The sequence below is a fragment of the Calliphora vicina genome, chromosome 3 (genome assembly GCF_958450345.1).
Source record: "Calliphora vicina chromosome 3, idCalVici1.1, whole genome shotgun sequence".
In the NCBI taxonomy this organism is placed as follows: domain Eukaryota; kingdom Metazoa; phylum Arthropoda; class Insecta; order Diptera; family Calliphoridae; genus Calliphora; species Calliphora vicina.
The window spans coordinates 44,767,785-44,783,898 of NC_088782.1; the positions used below are offsets into that span (position 1 = coordinate 44,767,785).

General features: G+C 28.8%; 1 protein-coding gene across 1 annotated transcript in view; it reads left to right on the forward strand.

Annotated features, from left to right (window-relative positions):
• LOC135955920 (paramyosin, long form) overlaps nt 1-1,839 on the forward strand; it is a 45,075-nt gene extending 43,236 nt beyond the window's left edge. Inside the window, exons 10-11 of the mRNA XM_065506345.1 lie at nt 946-1,227; nt 1,295-1,839. Coding sequence (XP_065362417.1) covers nt 946-1,227; nt 1,295-1,489 — 477 coding nt within the window. The 3' untranslated portion in view covers nt 1,490-1,839. The remainder of the gene's footprint in view (nt 1-945; nt 1,228-1,294) is intronic.
• The last annotated feature ends 14,275 nt before the right edge of the window (nt 1,840-16,114 follow it).

The following is a 16,114-nucleotide window of genomic DNA, read 5'->3' on the forward strand; positions in this document are numbered from 1 at the left end:
TAGAAACTCTATTTAGGTACCAACCTTTTTAAAAATTTGTTATTTGTTCTGGACTTAAAGCTATTCATTAATTTGCTGTTGAAAGAGACAAAATTTGTCAAAATGAGAAAAATTTTTTTTTGAAAAATTGTACTTTCTGAAAATTGTACCAAAAACCAAACATACAAATTTACATTTTCAATATTTTCATATTTCGATACACAAATGTTTGTATAAAAGTTTTAAAAATGGAACTTAAACTAGTAACTCTATTTAGTACCAAAAAAGTACGTTGGTACTTTTTCAAAAACTAACCAAATATTTCAAAAGAAACAAAAATACAAAATGGAAAATTGAAAATTGAAAAAGAAAAAAAATTTTCCAAAAATAAAAAAAATAATTATAAATGGTACTTTTTGAAAATAGTACCAAAACCTTATATATTAAAAAATTCAAATTTACTTTTCCAATATTCTGTATTTCTGTACACAAAAGTTGGCATAAAAGTTTTAAAAAAATAACTCAAACTCTATTTAGTACCAAAAAAAGTACTTTGGTACTTTTTAAAAAAATAACAAAATGTTTTGGCCTTAAATATATTCTTTAATTTGCTGTTGAAAGACAAAAAATTTGCCAAAAATGAGAAAATTTGAAAAATTGTACTTTTTGAAAATAGTACCAAACATTTTATTTTAATAAATACAAAAGTACTTTTCCAATATTTCCATATTTCTGCACACAATAATTCGTATAAAATTTTTAAAAAAGAAACTCGTGTTAGAATCTCTATTTAGTACCAAAAAATGTACTTTGGTACTTTTTCAAAAAGTACCATATTATAAAATAGTAACAAAAATAAAAGGAAATTTATTAAACCAATTAAAAATTAAAGAAAAACTTGAAAAAAATACTTTTGAAAATTTAAATTCCCCTTAACTCACATAAAATGAAATTCTGTTATTTTAGAATTTGTCCATTCGCTTGGAAGAAGTTGAATTGAACGCCGTTGCTGGTAGCAAACGTATCATCAGCAAATTGGAAGCCCGTGTTCGTGATTTGGAACTTGAATTGGAAGAAGAAAAGAGAAGACACGCCGAAACCATCAAGATCTTGAGAAAGAAGGAACGCACCGTCAAGGAAGTCATGGTACAATGCGAAGAAGACCAAAAGAACATTATTTTGTTGCAAGAAGCTTTGGACAAATCCACTGCCAAGATCAATCTCTTCAAGCGTCAATTGACTGAACAAGTAGGTGTTAAACAAAAACATTAAATAAACTAAATATTAAATGTTGATTTTTATTTTCTGTTTCTAGGAGGGCATGTCCCAGCACACCGTTACCCGCGTACGCCGTTTCCAACGTGAATTGGAAGCCGCTGAAGATCGTGCCGAATGCGCTGAAACCAACTTGAACATGATCCGTGCCAAGCACCGCACTTTCGTTACCACCTCCACCGTTCCCGGCTCCCAAGTCTACATTCAAGAAACCACAAGAACGATCACCGAATAAATCTAATTTATTTAATTTTTTACCTTAAAAAAGAGATGACTCGCTTTATCACTTATTAAAAAAAAAAAAAACTCTTATCAAGTTTTTATCAATGAACTATATAACATATATTTTTTAACAACAACAACACCAACAAAAATAGTTTAGTTCAGTTCACTTCATTTAACATCTGAAGTTCTGATAATGAGAACAATTGTATTTTAATTTAATTTTAATGAACCAAAACCAATCAACCAAACAAAAAAAAAAAATGAACAACAAATAAATTTTTAAATTTAAGAATTATAATAATATTAAACCAAAAAAAATAAATAAACATCAATTACAACAACATCTAAAAAAAAACCAAACACACACAGTTTTGTTACATTTAATAAAATATTGAAAAACATTTTTTTAAAAAAATAATTTCTAAAACGCTTTCCTAACACTGAAACGCGTTTTCAAACACCAACTAAATTATCGTTTTTAGTTTTATTATTAAGGTTTTTTTATATTAACAATTTAGATTTTTTTGCTTAATACTTTTGGGTTTCAAAATTATTGAAGCATTTTGTTTCTTTTTTTTTAAATAAACATTAATAGATAATTAAAAAACAAAAAAACAAATTACAATTTTATTTTTGTCATACAAAAAGAAAACAAAAACCAAAAGCCCTTATCATCATTTACGTCTTTGTCTCTATATAAAATGTTATTGTGTAGTTTTTTTTTAAAAATAAATAATTAAAATTTTTTGCATAAAAAAAACATCATCATTTTCATTTTTTTTACTAATGTTCATTGTATTTTCTTTATATTTAGCTTACTCCTTCACTATTATCACTATATCTCTATCTATTTATCACTCTCTATCTCTCTCACTATCTCTCTTAGTAATATTGTTTTTGCTTTAGCTTTTAATACAAACAAAACAAACATATGTTCATATCTATCATACATAATATTTTTTTAATTGAATCGATTTAATTACATATATTAAAAATATAAAAACATTTTAATAAAATAATAATAAATCATAATCATGTAACATACAAATTACTATAAATTAAACATAAATTAAGTCAATCATTTCAACTTCATTGCTTTGAATTAGTACTAGTAAGTATGTTTGTTTGTATATTTGTCAGTAGATTTTAATATGAGAATTATCATGGCGTATACTTGTTATTAATTGCGAATTAATAATCATACGCTCTAGGGAGCCAAAAATAACAGCATTACAAATTGGTTTAGAAAGGTTTTTTGGAAATAATTCAGTATCTCGGGAACTATTGGAGATATCTTAATGAAATTTACGATATCTGACGTTTCTTTTAAGTCAGTATTTGTTTGAATTCATAAGCTACATTTAATAAGTAAGTATACACATTTTGCATGGAATATATGAAAATTTTTGAAAGGGGGCAAGGTTTGTAGAGCTTCAGATGAGTACATATAAGCTTTTTATAAACGTATTTGGTATTGCTAAAAACCTTAGGACTTGAAGATTAATATTTTGCTGATTTTTTTTTTTTTTTTTTTCAGTATCTTTTTCTTTATTGAATCTTTCTTTTTAGAAATTTACAAATAAGTATTCAAATCTTAACCTAAACTAAAACTAAAGTTGTTATTGCCGCTGCAATATCCAACATGAGTGCTCGATGATTATCTGGCCAGATCCAGTGTTTCCAATCGCCTCAGTCGTCTATGACCCTCAAATGACAGCAACTCCCTGGCGAGGGGGTTTGGATGATTCATTAGTTTTGAAATGTATTTTAGACTGGAGAGTTTGATCTCCTCGCGTATTATGGGGACATTGAGATCCCTATGGATATTACTATTGCGAATGTACCATGGGGCACCTGTTATTATCCTTAACAGTGCTGACTGCTTTCTTTGCAATTTTTCAACGTTAGATGAGGAGGCTGTTCCCCATAGCTGAATGCCGTATAGCCATATCGGTTTTATAATTGTTTTGTACAAAAGCACTTTGTATTCCAAGTCTAGAGCAGACCGTGGGCCAATTAACCAGTACAGTTGGACTGACTTTAATTTTATTTGCGTAACCTTGGCTTCAATATGGTGGGACCATGTTAAACGGCGATCAAGATGGATACCGAGATATCGCACATGGCTCTGTTCTGGGATTTTGATATTATTTATCTGTATGGAAGGGCAACTTTCTCGTCTTAAAGTAAATGTAACGTGAATACATTTTGTTGCATTGACCTTAATTTTCCATTTGTCCAGCCATTTTTCCAAATCGCCGATGTGAGACTGGAGTTGTTCAGAAGCTATTACGGGATTTTCATGTGTACTTAAAAAAGCGGTATCATCCGCAAATGTAGATGTGTGAGTCAGTGCGCTCGTGGGCATATCTGCAGTATATAAAATATATAGGAACGGCCCTAGAATACTTCCCTGTGGTACACCAGCGGATATTTTTCGACGTGTTGAGATCACATCCTTTGAACTGATTTGGAAAGATCTTTCTTGTATGTAATTTTTAAGCAGTTTATGTACGTTCGCAGGTAGTAATCTAGTAATTTTGTGTATTAGTCCATCGTGCCAGACTTTATCGAAGGCTTGAGATATGTCAATAAATAATGCGGAACAATACTGCTTGCTCTCGAAGGTTTTCCGAATAAGTGTAGTTATCCGATGTACCTGTTCGATAGTACTATGTTTCCTTCTGAAACCAAATTGATGGTCAGGAATAATGCAATTTTCGTCAAGGTGCACTATAAGTCTCTCAAGTAACAACTTTTCAAAAAGTTTTGAGAATATTGACAATAGGCTAATGGGACGGTATGATGTCACTTGAGTGACATCTTTTCCCGGTTTCGGTATCATAACTATATCAGATATTTTCCATGAGGATGGGAAATATCCAATACGTAGTATTGAGTTAAATATGAACAAAATAATTCTCAGTGCTGAGTTGGGCAGATTACTTATCATCGTGGTAGTAATTTTATCTATACCAGGTGATTTTCCAGCCTTAAGACCTTTGACCGTCGTCCTCACGGCAGAGAACCGGAATTTTAGTGGGGCTGGCACCACATTATTTATGACATTATCTCTAATATATGAATTTGTATCATTTGGGGTAAATACATTCTCCAAATGATTGGCAAATGCTTCGATTTTTTCTGAAGTATTTTTTGCCCATTCTCCGTTCTGAAGGCGTATGGGCGACTCATATACAATAGGGCATTGCATATTTTTCACAGCTTTCCAGAGACTATATTCTGTGTTCTTAGTAGGGTCTAAGTTTCTAAGATAATTTCTCAGGTTAGATTCTTTATTAATCTTTAAGGCGACGTGAAGTCTTCTTTGGCACTGATTAAGTTTAGCCTTTACGTTCGGAGATCGCGATTGTTGCCATTGACGTCTGAGGGTTCTCTTTTCTTTGATAAGAGAATCAATGTTTTTAGGACATTTTGAATGTCTGTAATTCCCCAGGGTGACTGGGGGCGTGGACACTTTAACGGCGTTTGTTAAAATGTCTGTAAATATATCGACAGCGGATTGTATCTCATACTCATTTTTCAATGAGATGTTTTGTGGCAAGTGTGAGCTAACATACATTTTATACTTTAACCAGTTCGTTTTCTTGTTAGGGAAACAAGAGTAAGAGTTTTCCAATTTACTTGGAACTGCTAATAACGTTAAAACTGTAGGCGAGTGGTCTGACGAGAGGTCCAGCGAAGGGATCACTGAAATAAATTCTCTTTTTATATTCTTGATTACAGCGAAGTCAATTAGATCGGGAATCTTATTGAGGTCTGTAGGTCAATAAGTAGGTTGGCCACTAGATATGGCATCTAGTCTGTTAGACGATATTGCTTCTAACAGTTGCCTCCCTCTAGGAGTAATAAGGCGAGAGCCCCAAAATGTATGTTTTGCATTGTAATCACCAGCTGCTATAAATCTTGGACCTAGAGTCCTAAAATATTCGAGAAACTGCTCTCGATTAATATTATACCTAGGAGGACAATATATTGAAGATATTGTAACTCTACCATCAGGTATATTTATAGATGTGGCCTGGATGTGATCCGTTTTATATTCTGGCATTGGGAAATGCCTAATATCCTTTCTCACTAATATACTAATGCTGAAATGTAATAAATTTATATATTTTTTGAACGTCATTTATCATAAGAACTAAAAAAAATTATAATATGGTGATTGTCCATGAAGAAAAATATAAAATTTGAATTAATGTAATATTTTAACGGTTAAAGATATCATAACAAAATTTGGAACTAATATAGATCTAAATCTGCTTAAATAAATGGCATTATAATTGTTGCCATTCTCTGGTTTTAAATACCAAAATTCATAAAACGGGGAAAATGTGTTCCAAAAATTGAGTTTTTTTTAAAGTTCTATTGGGTGTATGACATACAAATTAAGGATTTCTTCAAATTGTTTGCCTTTATTTTGAAACATTTGTACAATATAAATTTATACAAAGTATTGGCCATTGTTAGCTATGACCTTCTCCCATAAAAAATACGGCCATTTTACATGTACCAACTTTGGATGAGTGTAACTTTTTATAGGGACGACATGACCGTTAGTAAGTTGTTTTTATATTATTCGAAATTTTATGGCAAATATAGGTGGTATTTTCAAAAAACAATTTCGAACCACCGTAGGCCCGACATATCTAAAAAACTAAAAAAAAGATCGAACAAAATAAAAAAAATAAATCTTGACCTAAAAGTGATAATTTACATATGTATATCTAGATCTTCTCTAGGACTATTTATATTTTAAATATCAGCTCATTCGGATCATAAATAGATTTTTTGTGATTTTTTTTTAAAAATGTTAGACCCAAGGAGTCGTGTAATTTTACGAATTGAGCGTAAAGAGCTTTATTTAAAACTTTGGTGTCTTTGGTGACCCCCACTGAAATTTTCCGGCAAACATTTTTGTAGAATATTTGAATCCTTAAATTTCCTTTTTGAAAGGACTTTTCTTGATTTTCTCAAAAAAAAAAAAGGATCAAATTGACCCCTAAAGAGAGGAGCTAGAGGGTTAGGATCCTCCACAAAAATTATCTCCATAAAATTCCATAATATAACTCTGACCATAAGAATCTCTCAGATAATAACTTACAACATTTTTTTTCAGTTAGTATAATGCTCCCTTCGATAAAAAAAATGAAAACTTTGACCCATTGTAAAAAACAAATCCAGACATGCTGGACTATAAGTTTATTCTACAAAAATGATCTACTCAACATGCTCTTTCAGAATTATAGGGTCACTATTCTGTTCAAATCAAAAAGTCTCAATTTGTTGGACAGTTGAATTAATTCTTTCGATACATATGAAAATAAAATTTTTTTGTTTGATTTGGTTTAAAAAATCATTTTTATTTTTTGAAATTCTAATTTCTAAATATATCCACTTTGTTCGGATGTTAAAGATAATATAGTTGTTTTCGTTAACTTATTGGATGAGGTGGTCCTTACTTACGCTAGGATAGCTTTCCTGTGTTCTTTAATTCTTTTTTAACAAGAGCCCAATACCTTTCCACAGACCGAAGTTCTGGACAATTGGATGGATTTGCCTCCCGTAGTACAAAATTGACATTATTGAAATTAATGATTTAGGATAAAGGATAATATCTGAAATATGTTTAAAAGCTAACGTGATTAAAAATACAAGTAAGAGAGCTGTGCCGAATCTTATATACCCTTCACCAAATTATACTTCAAAATACAAATTTTAAATATTTTTAGGTAAACAAACATTTTTTTTTTCCAAAGTTATTTTTTTCATTTATTGAAATTTTTTTTTTCGAATTGTTATTTAAAATTTATTTTTTTTAAATTTTAATTTAAAATTTTTTGTTTTTTAAAAAATTTAAATATTAAAAAATATTTTTTCCGATTTTGACCCATTGTAGGTCCAACTTACTATGGTCTTATATACGTCGTTGCAAAGGTCTTTGAAATATCTATCATTAGATATGCATATACTAGGGTGATCGATTCTTCGACATTTTTTAGAAACCGGTTTTCGGTTTCTTCGAAAAATTGCAATTTAATATAAACCGGTTTCTGTTTCGGTTTTTTAATATACTTTTCAATCGAGGTTGTCCTGTTTTTTTTCCTCATATCTCAGCCATTTGTGGACCGATTTTGCTGATTTTTAATTGGAAACTTCTCGAAAGCATGTCTGTCAGAGTTATTGAAGAATTGGACCCCGAAGATATCTGGGGTCTTCAGAAAATTGATTTCAACAGACATACGGGCATGGCTTAATCAACTGCGCTATCTATAAGGATTCAGAATATATGTATATACTTTATAGAGTCGGAAAATTATATTGTGGAAATTACATACGGAATGACAAACTTATACCCCTCTCACGAAGGTGAAGGCTATAAAAATACAAAATTATTAAGTCTCGAATAACTTGTAGTCATAGATCGAAGGTGAAGGGTATAATAATAATTTATTGACCAACAATAAGTTTTGGCTGGAATTTTGATCATAATTTAGTAAGAAATAAAACAATTTTATCTATATGGTATCATCATCAGAGTCATGTCAATCTTTATTGCAAATATTTCATTAATTTCAACAATATATTGTATTTTTTTTTCGAATTTTATTCTAGGTTTTAATTTATTTAATTTCGGTTTTGTTTGTTTTTCGGTTGTTAATAAACTCTGTTTATAGATTTTACTATTTATTTGTATTCAATAATAGATACTCTAATATTTAAATATATTATAGTACATACTGTTCTGTTATTTCTAATACATTTAATGTTTTATTATTTTTGTCTTTTACTATTTTTATTGTTATTTTTATTTTTATCTTATTTTTTGTTTAAATACAATATAAAGAAGACATTTTTGTAATAGGGGTATTTTTTATATATTTTGTTTTATTCTAAAGATGTTGTCTGAAATATGGGTTGTGTTTTATATTCTTGTTTTATTAAAGTAGTTAATACAAAAAACAAATATTTGTAAATAATCTAAAAAAAACAGCTCAAATTATAATTGTTTTATTTGTTGTTTCAATTAGTTCTGTTATAAATATTTAGCAAAAAAGGCAATTACAGTAGTTTTTTTATATTTTGTTTTAAATATATATTTTTTTTGCATTTTCTGGTTTTTTTATGTAAAAAAATAAAGTATTGTTTTAAACATTTATTATTATTGGTTTTTAAATATAATTTTTTTTATATATTTTGTTTTTATTAATATGTAGTAGAAAAACATATATAAATTAATAATTATAAGGTTCATTTTGTAAAAAGTTAAATTGGAAAAAAATTAAATGTTGTAGGGTAATAATTTCCCGGTATTTTATTGAAGAATTTATCATATTATTCAAAACTTTAGATTTTTAGAAAGTGTTCCTATTTAAATAAATAATTTCGTTCAGTATAAATTAGCTGTGTAGCCGTTTACCATGCTCTTTTTTGTAAAATCTTTAATTCTCTTTAGCTTGCTCTTACAGCTTTTGTAGAATATATGTTTAATTTATTAATGATACAGTAAAACTTTGAAATATATCCCTTTTTTAAAATCACATATAATTGGATTTCTCAAAAAAGAAATGAAAAAATGAGATTTGTATTGATTCCGTAATACAAGGCAATTGATAATGCGTTTTTGTTTAAGTGCAGCAAAGTATTTATACTTTGTAAGGAGAAGAAGTAACAATGAATAGTCTTCATTTGTGGCAAGTATAATATTTTAAATTGTAAAACTAAAAACAATTCAAAGAATGTGCGTTTTATTAGATTTTTTTTATGTAAAATAAAATAAACGAAACTCAAAGAATTTTCAAAATAAATTCTTTTATCCTTTTTGAAACATACTCTTAAGTAATAATCAATTTGTTGGCCCAATTATGTTATATTGCAAGGTAACAAGTAAGTTGGGTTAAACATTTTATTCAATCGTGTAGATTTTCGTGTGATCTGTGTTAATGAGTTTTGATGTGGCCTAACTCGGCAACTGTGTGCCGCTCAAATCTCTTTGACTTTATGTTAAAAAGCTCAAGTGCGGTTTATTGGGTTTATTGGGTTTAGTTGCGTTTTGGAATTCAATTGCGCAGATCGGAGGGAACCGGACGCTTCACAATTGTTGTGCCAGAAAACATAAATAATCACCCCTATCGGCAATAACATGTGAAATTTTGTTCCCATGAAATATCCATTTCCCTCGAAGGAAAAATTGCTATTGCGATTCCCATGACATTTTCATTCACAATAGTGATTTTGTTCGTTTACAAAATTCCATCTAAAAATTTCACAAGAAGTTGGTGAACGTGAAATGGGAAAAGGTTACATATTTCATGTGAAATATTGATTCGCGATAGGGGTGAATGTGCGGGAGCAGATATTTCATGATCTGTTACATATACAATATTTTCTATAGAAAATAGAGTTATACACACAATTTTCTATAGAAAATAGTGTTATACACACAATTTTCTATAGAAAATAGTGTTATACACACAATTTTCTATAGAAAATAGTGTTATACACACAATTTTCTATAGAAAATAGTGTTATACACACAATTTTCTATAGAAAATAGTGTTATACACACAATTTTCTATAGAAAATAGTGTTATACACACAATTTTCTATAGAAAATAGTGTTATACACACAATTTTCTATAGAAAATAGTGTTATACACACAATTTTCTATAGAAAATAGTGTTATACACACAATTTTCTATAGAAAATAGTGTTATACACACAATTTTCTATAGAAAATAGTGTTATACACACAATTTTCTATAGAAAATAGTGTTATACACACAATTTTCTATAGAAAATAGTGTTATACACACAATTTTCTATAGAAAATAGTGTTATACACACAATTTTCTATAGAAAATAGTGTTATACACACAATTTTCTATAGAAAATAGTGTTATACACACAATTTTCTATAGAAAATAGTGTTATACACACAATTTTCTATAGAAAATAGTGTTATACACACAATTTTCTATAGAAAATAGTGTTATACACACAATTTTCTATAGAAAATAGTGTTATACACACAATTTTCTATAGAAAATAGTGTTATACACACAATTTTCTATAGAAAATAGTGTTATACACACAATTTTCTATAGAAAATAGTGTTATACACACAATTTTCTATAGAAAATAGTGTTATACACACAATTTTCTATAGAAAATAGTGTTATACACACAATTTTCTATAGAAAATAGTGTTATACACACAATTTTCTATAGAAAATAGTGTTATACACACAATTTTCTATAGAAAATAGTGTTATACACACAATTTTCTATAGAAAATAGTGTTATACACACAATTTTCTATAGAAAATAGTGTTATACACACAATTTTCTATAGAAAATAGTGTTATACACACAATTTTCTATAGAAAATAGTGTTATACACACAATTTTCTATAGAAAATACTGTTATACACACAATTTTCTATAGAAAATACTGTTATACACACAATTTTCTATAGAAAATGCAACGACGTATAAAAGGCCATAGTAAGCAGGACCTTCAATGGGTCAAAATAGGGAAAAATATTTTTAACCCGATTTTTTTTCCACAAAAAAAAAATTTTGTCCTAAATTTTTTTCACTAATAAATTTAAAAAATAAAATTTTTTAAAAATTAAAAAAAAAAAATTAAAAAAAAAAATTAGAAAAACAATTTTGGAAAAAAAAATTGTTTACCTAAAAATATTTATTTTAAAGTATAATTTGGTGAAGGATATATACGATTCGGCACAGCTGTTGGTCATGATTTGGATTAGCCTTGATCGGGGAGGAAAAATGTTTCGAAAATCAGTTGAAAACATCGTTGACGTTATTTCAAACGATGTCTGTAAGTAGTAACACACTACAAATCATTATGAGATGGAAACCAAAACAGTCATTGTATTATTCAATAAAAGTTCAAAACCAAATTTTACCGTACCCCAAAACATCAAATCGTTGCTTCATGTGCCACGTAAAACTCTGGTATTCTACTCCGTACTTCGATTTAAGAATGAAAATGTTTAAATGAACTACCGCTACATTATTAAACAAACTGAATTCTTAAACTTTCTCTTTCGAATTGAAATACAGAGGGTTACTGCGTAGCTCAATTCGAAAATAATTCAGTCTTATTAAGAGTGCCGTTGACATAGTCGAAAAGGTCTATATAGTCGTTTTGTTAAATTGGTATTACGATCGTCGAATATAAATAACTAATTCGTAGTAAGGCGAATATGTTTTCTTTCAAATCGATTAACCGAGTAAACCCACAGATCCAAGATCCAAGAGGGTAGAACTAGAGACGCAACTAAGAGTAAAATATATTAAAAATATTTACTCTCTTCTAAATTTTATGGCTGACACAACAACAAATTACACTGATTTACTTACATGTATTTTGTTGTTGCGAGTCTTATGATTTTCACAACAGAGTTATGGGTCGATTATGGATGGCAACCGAACTTCAGTTGGGTTGTCAGTTGCCTAAATAATATTACAGATGGCAACTGGCAGAGCTATCATTTTCTGTAGCCAAATTGGCAAACAGAAATTTGTGGTTGCCCTCTGACAACGCAATTTAAGTTCGGTTATCCATAATCGACCAATTAGGGTTTTTGTCTCTCAGTAACGCTTCTATGCATATTTTATTCCTAGAATTTGTTGATATTTGATATCTTTGAAAAGCATACTTTGGATTTACTTTGATCACAGTGGAAAATATTCTTAGACATAGAGAATAGATATAGAGCGGAAACTCTCCAGTCAAAGACCTAACTCAGTTGTCAGAAACCTAAGTGGTGAGAATGTATTAGTAGAAAAAACTATGTGAAAACAAAAACAACACTCATATGTGATATTATTTTGAGTAATTTTTTTGTTTTAGTTTTTTCTAGTTTCCGCTCTATGTTTCTCTATGATCTTAGATCACTACACATTTTTATTTTTCTTGTTCCCTGGGAGTTTTTTCCCTTTTCTCATTTTTCCTATTCAAATTCTATGTTAAAAAAACGAAAAGGGAAAAAACTCCCGGGAATTTTTTTTTCACAATTGGTCTGTATATTGTAAGCATGAAAAACTATAAAATTTCGCTAGTATTGTAATTGATATTTTGTCAAAACAATTTGTCGCGTTGAACGAAGAATCAGTCTAAAATATTTTTATAAAAAAATAATCATAAATTCTGCGTATTCCAATTATAAAAAACAGGACATCTGCAGAATTCAATTAAAAAATTCCCAAAAAAAGTAAACAGATTGAAATTTACTGCTTTATTATTGGAAAGAGAAACGCAACGAATTACGCAATAACAGATTTCCATCATACCACCCAGTTCTGTAAACCGTATCCCAGTAACATTTGCGTTTTTGAAAGAAATTCACATGTTTTGGTGTTCTGTAAATCGAATCCACATGATACTAATTTTACTTTCAAGTAATTAAACCTGTTGCAATGTACAAAATCGTGGGATTTGCAGAACATCAATATGTCAATTTGGTTTTTGAAAATTACTCTATTTACAGAACAACGAGCGAAACTTTTTATTCTATCGGATTATTCGGAAGTTTAATTACAACAAATTTCAAGAATATTTAAAAATCCCTAAATATTTGATTGGAAATTTATTTTAAGAATTAAAATTTTTTTTTTTTAAGACTGAATATTTTTCGGGAGACAAAAAAACATAAATGTTTGTGGAAAACGAACATAGAAATATCTCTCAATAAGACAAAAGAAAACTATTTTTAATAGAAAATATTAAACATTCCTAATTAGAACTGGACGTACAATAAATATTCTATAATTTTGCTACTCCAATAGCGATATTTTGTCATACACAACAACAAAATTGTAACAAACTATAGCCAAAATCCTTTAAAACTTTCACACTTCTCTGGGTTTTAGTTTTTATTTTTTTCCATATTTTAGAAGAGGGGAATTTTGAAAATTTATAGTTATTTATTTTGTTTTATTATTGGTTTTGTACGCTTTTTACAATTGGAGTTTGTTATAGTATAATTCTTGTTTGGTTTGTATTTTTTTTATAAAGAGATTTTCTTGTTATGTATAAATTACAAATTTTGTTATATTTTTTTTTTAACAAATGAGTATGTCGTTTTGTTGTGTAATGTCAGTAGTTGTTGTTGTGGTTGTGGTTGTATGTTAACGTCTTTAAATAAATATGCATCACAGGATTAAAAAAGAAAAATAAATATTTAACATATTCATATAATATTTGTTTTTGTTTTGTCAAATGTTACTTTTTCTTTTTTTGTTTTGTTGTTTTAAATAGTTGTTAGGGGTGCTATGGTTGCTGCTGCAATCAAATTTGTAGTTGCCTGCTGTAGTATGCTGTCATCTCCTGTATCATCCTCTGTCACATTATTCACATCATAATTGCCATCTACTTCGGTGTTGGTTAATGAATATTGTGTTGCTGCACAGCAACTGGGTGTTTGTTGTCATTGTCGCGGCGGCATTGCTGGTCCATGTTCTCGATAGGTTTTCAATTTTGTTTCTATTGCCTGTAAAGATTTCATTTAAGTGATAATAAGTTAAAAAACAAATTTTGATAAAAATAGAGAAATATTTTCTATAAAAGAAATTATAACTTAGTAAGCCAAATTCGAAGTGATCCTTCACCTTAAAGAAATAAATGGGTTTAAGCATATTGATTCTCAGCTTGATTCTCAGCTTGATCCTTTACCTTAAAGATTAATTATTGATCTCTGGTTAGAGATTATTCGTGAAAGATCTTTCGTGAGATATCAATAATTTCTTTATGAAATTTTGATCTTTCATGGGAGATCCACAATTTCTTCAGGAATTTTTTTTTTTCTTGTTTAATAAGCATATTGATACTCAGCACGACATTTTTCCTTAAATATCTATCATACCAGCAGATTAATTGATCTCTCGAAAGAGATTATTCGTAAAAGATCCACAGTTTATTTAGGAAATTTTGATCTTTCTTGAGAAATCAAAAATTTCTTTATGAAACTTTGATCTTTCATGGGAAATCCACAATTTCTTCAGGAAATTTTGATCCTTCGAGAGAGATTTATTTAGGAAATATTGATCATTCGAGAGTGATAAACAATTTCTATAGAAATTTTGTAATCTTTAGAAAGATCAATAATTTCTACTGTAAATTGTTTAATTTTTAGCAAGATCAATTATATCTATAGGAAATACAAGAGATACCAGATCAACAATTTCTTTAAAAAAAATGTTTGATCTTTCGCAAGGGATCAACAATTTTTATAGGAAATTTTTATCTTTTGAGAGAGACGACAATGTTGATGGGAAATTTTTAGCTTACAAGAAATTTAGATTTTTCGTAAAATATCAGCAGTTTCATTAGGAAATGTTGATCTTTCCTGAGAATTCAACAGTTTAATTAACAAATTTTGATTTTTCGTAAGTGATCAGCATTTTCATAAGGAAATGTTGATCTTTCCTGAGAGATCAAAAGTTTCATTACGAAAATTTGATCTCTAGAAGGAGATCAACAATTTCAATAGGAAATTGTAAGATCTTTAGCAATATCAAACATCTAGATTTCTCGCAGAATATGAACAACTTCTATAGGAAATTTGTGATCTTTAGCAAGATCAATAATTTTTATAGGACATTTTTTAATCTTTAGCAAAATCAATAATATCTGTTGAAAATTGTTTAATATCTATAGAAAATTTTGTTATCTTTAGAAAGATCAATAATTTCTATAGGAAATTTTTTTATCCCTCGCAAGATCACCATTTTTTTAAAAACCTATTTTGATCTTTCGAGAGTGATCGACAATTTTGATAGAAGATCAGCAGTTTCTTTAGGAAATGTTGAACTTTTTTGAGAGATTTCATTGAGAAAATTTGATCTCTCAAAGGAGATCAACAATTTCTATAGTTAATTTAGATGTCTCGCAGGATATCAACAACTTCAATAGGAAATTTTTTGATCTTTTGCAAGATCAACAATTTCGATAGGAAATTTTTTTATCTCTCACAAGATCACCATTTTTGTAAAACCTATTTTGATCTGTCGAGTGAAATCCACAATTTTGATAGGAGATCAGTAGTTTCATTAGGCAATGTTGATCTTTCTTGAGAAAATTCATTACGAAAATTTCATTTCCCGAAGGAGATCAACAATTTCTATAGTAAATTTTGATTTCTCACATGATATCAACAACTTCTCTAGTAAATTTTGTGATCTTTAGAAAGATCAATAATTTCTATATGGAATTTTTTGATCTCTCGCAAGATCAACAATTTCTTTAAACAAATTGTTGATCTTTCTAGAGAGTTTCATTAGGAAATGTTGATCTTTCTGAGAGATCAACAGTTTCATTACGAAAATTTGATTTCTCGAAGGAGATCAATGAGACCTCTTTCACATTAGGCAATTTAGTTGCGCAATTCTCTTGTGTTTGTTGATGTCAGAGGTAAGGTCGAGTTAAGGAGATGAAAAATTAGCATGTTGTTTTGTGATTGGGCAAGAGACTTGCGCAACTAAATTGCCTAATATGGAAGGGGTCTAAACAACTTCAATATTAAACTTTTTGATCTTTTGCAAGATCAATAAATATCTATAGAAAATTGTTTGATCTTTAGC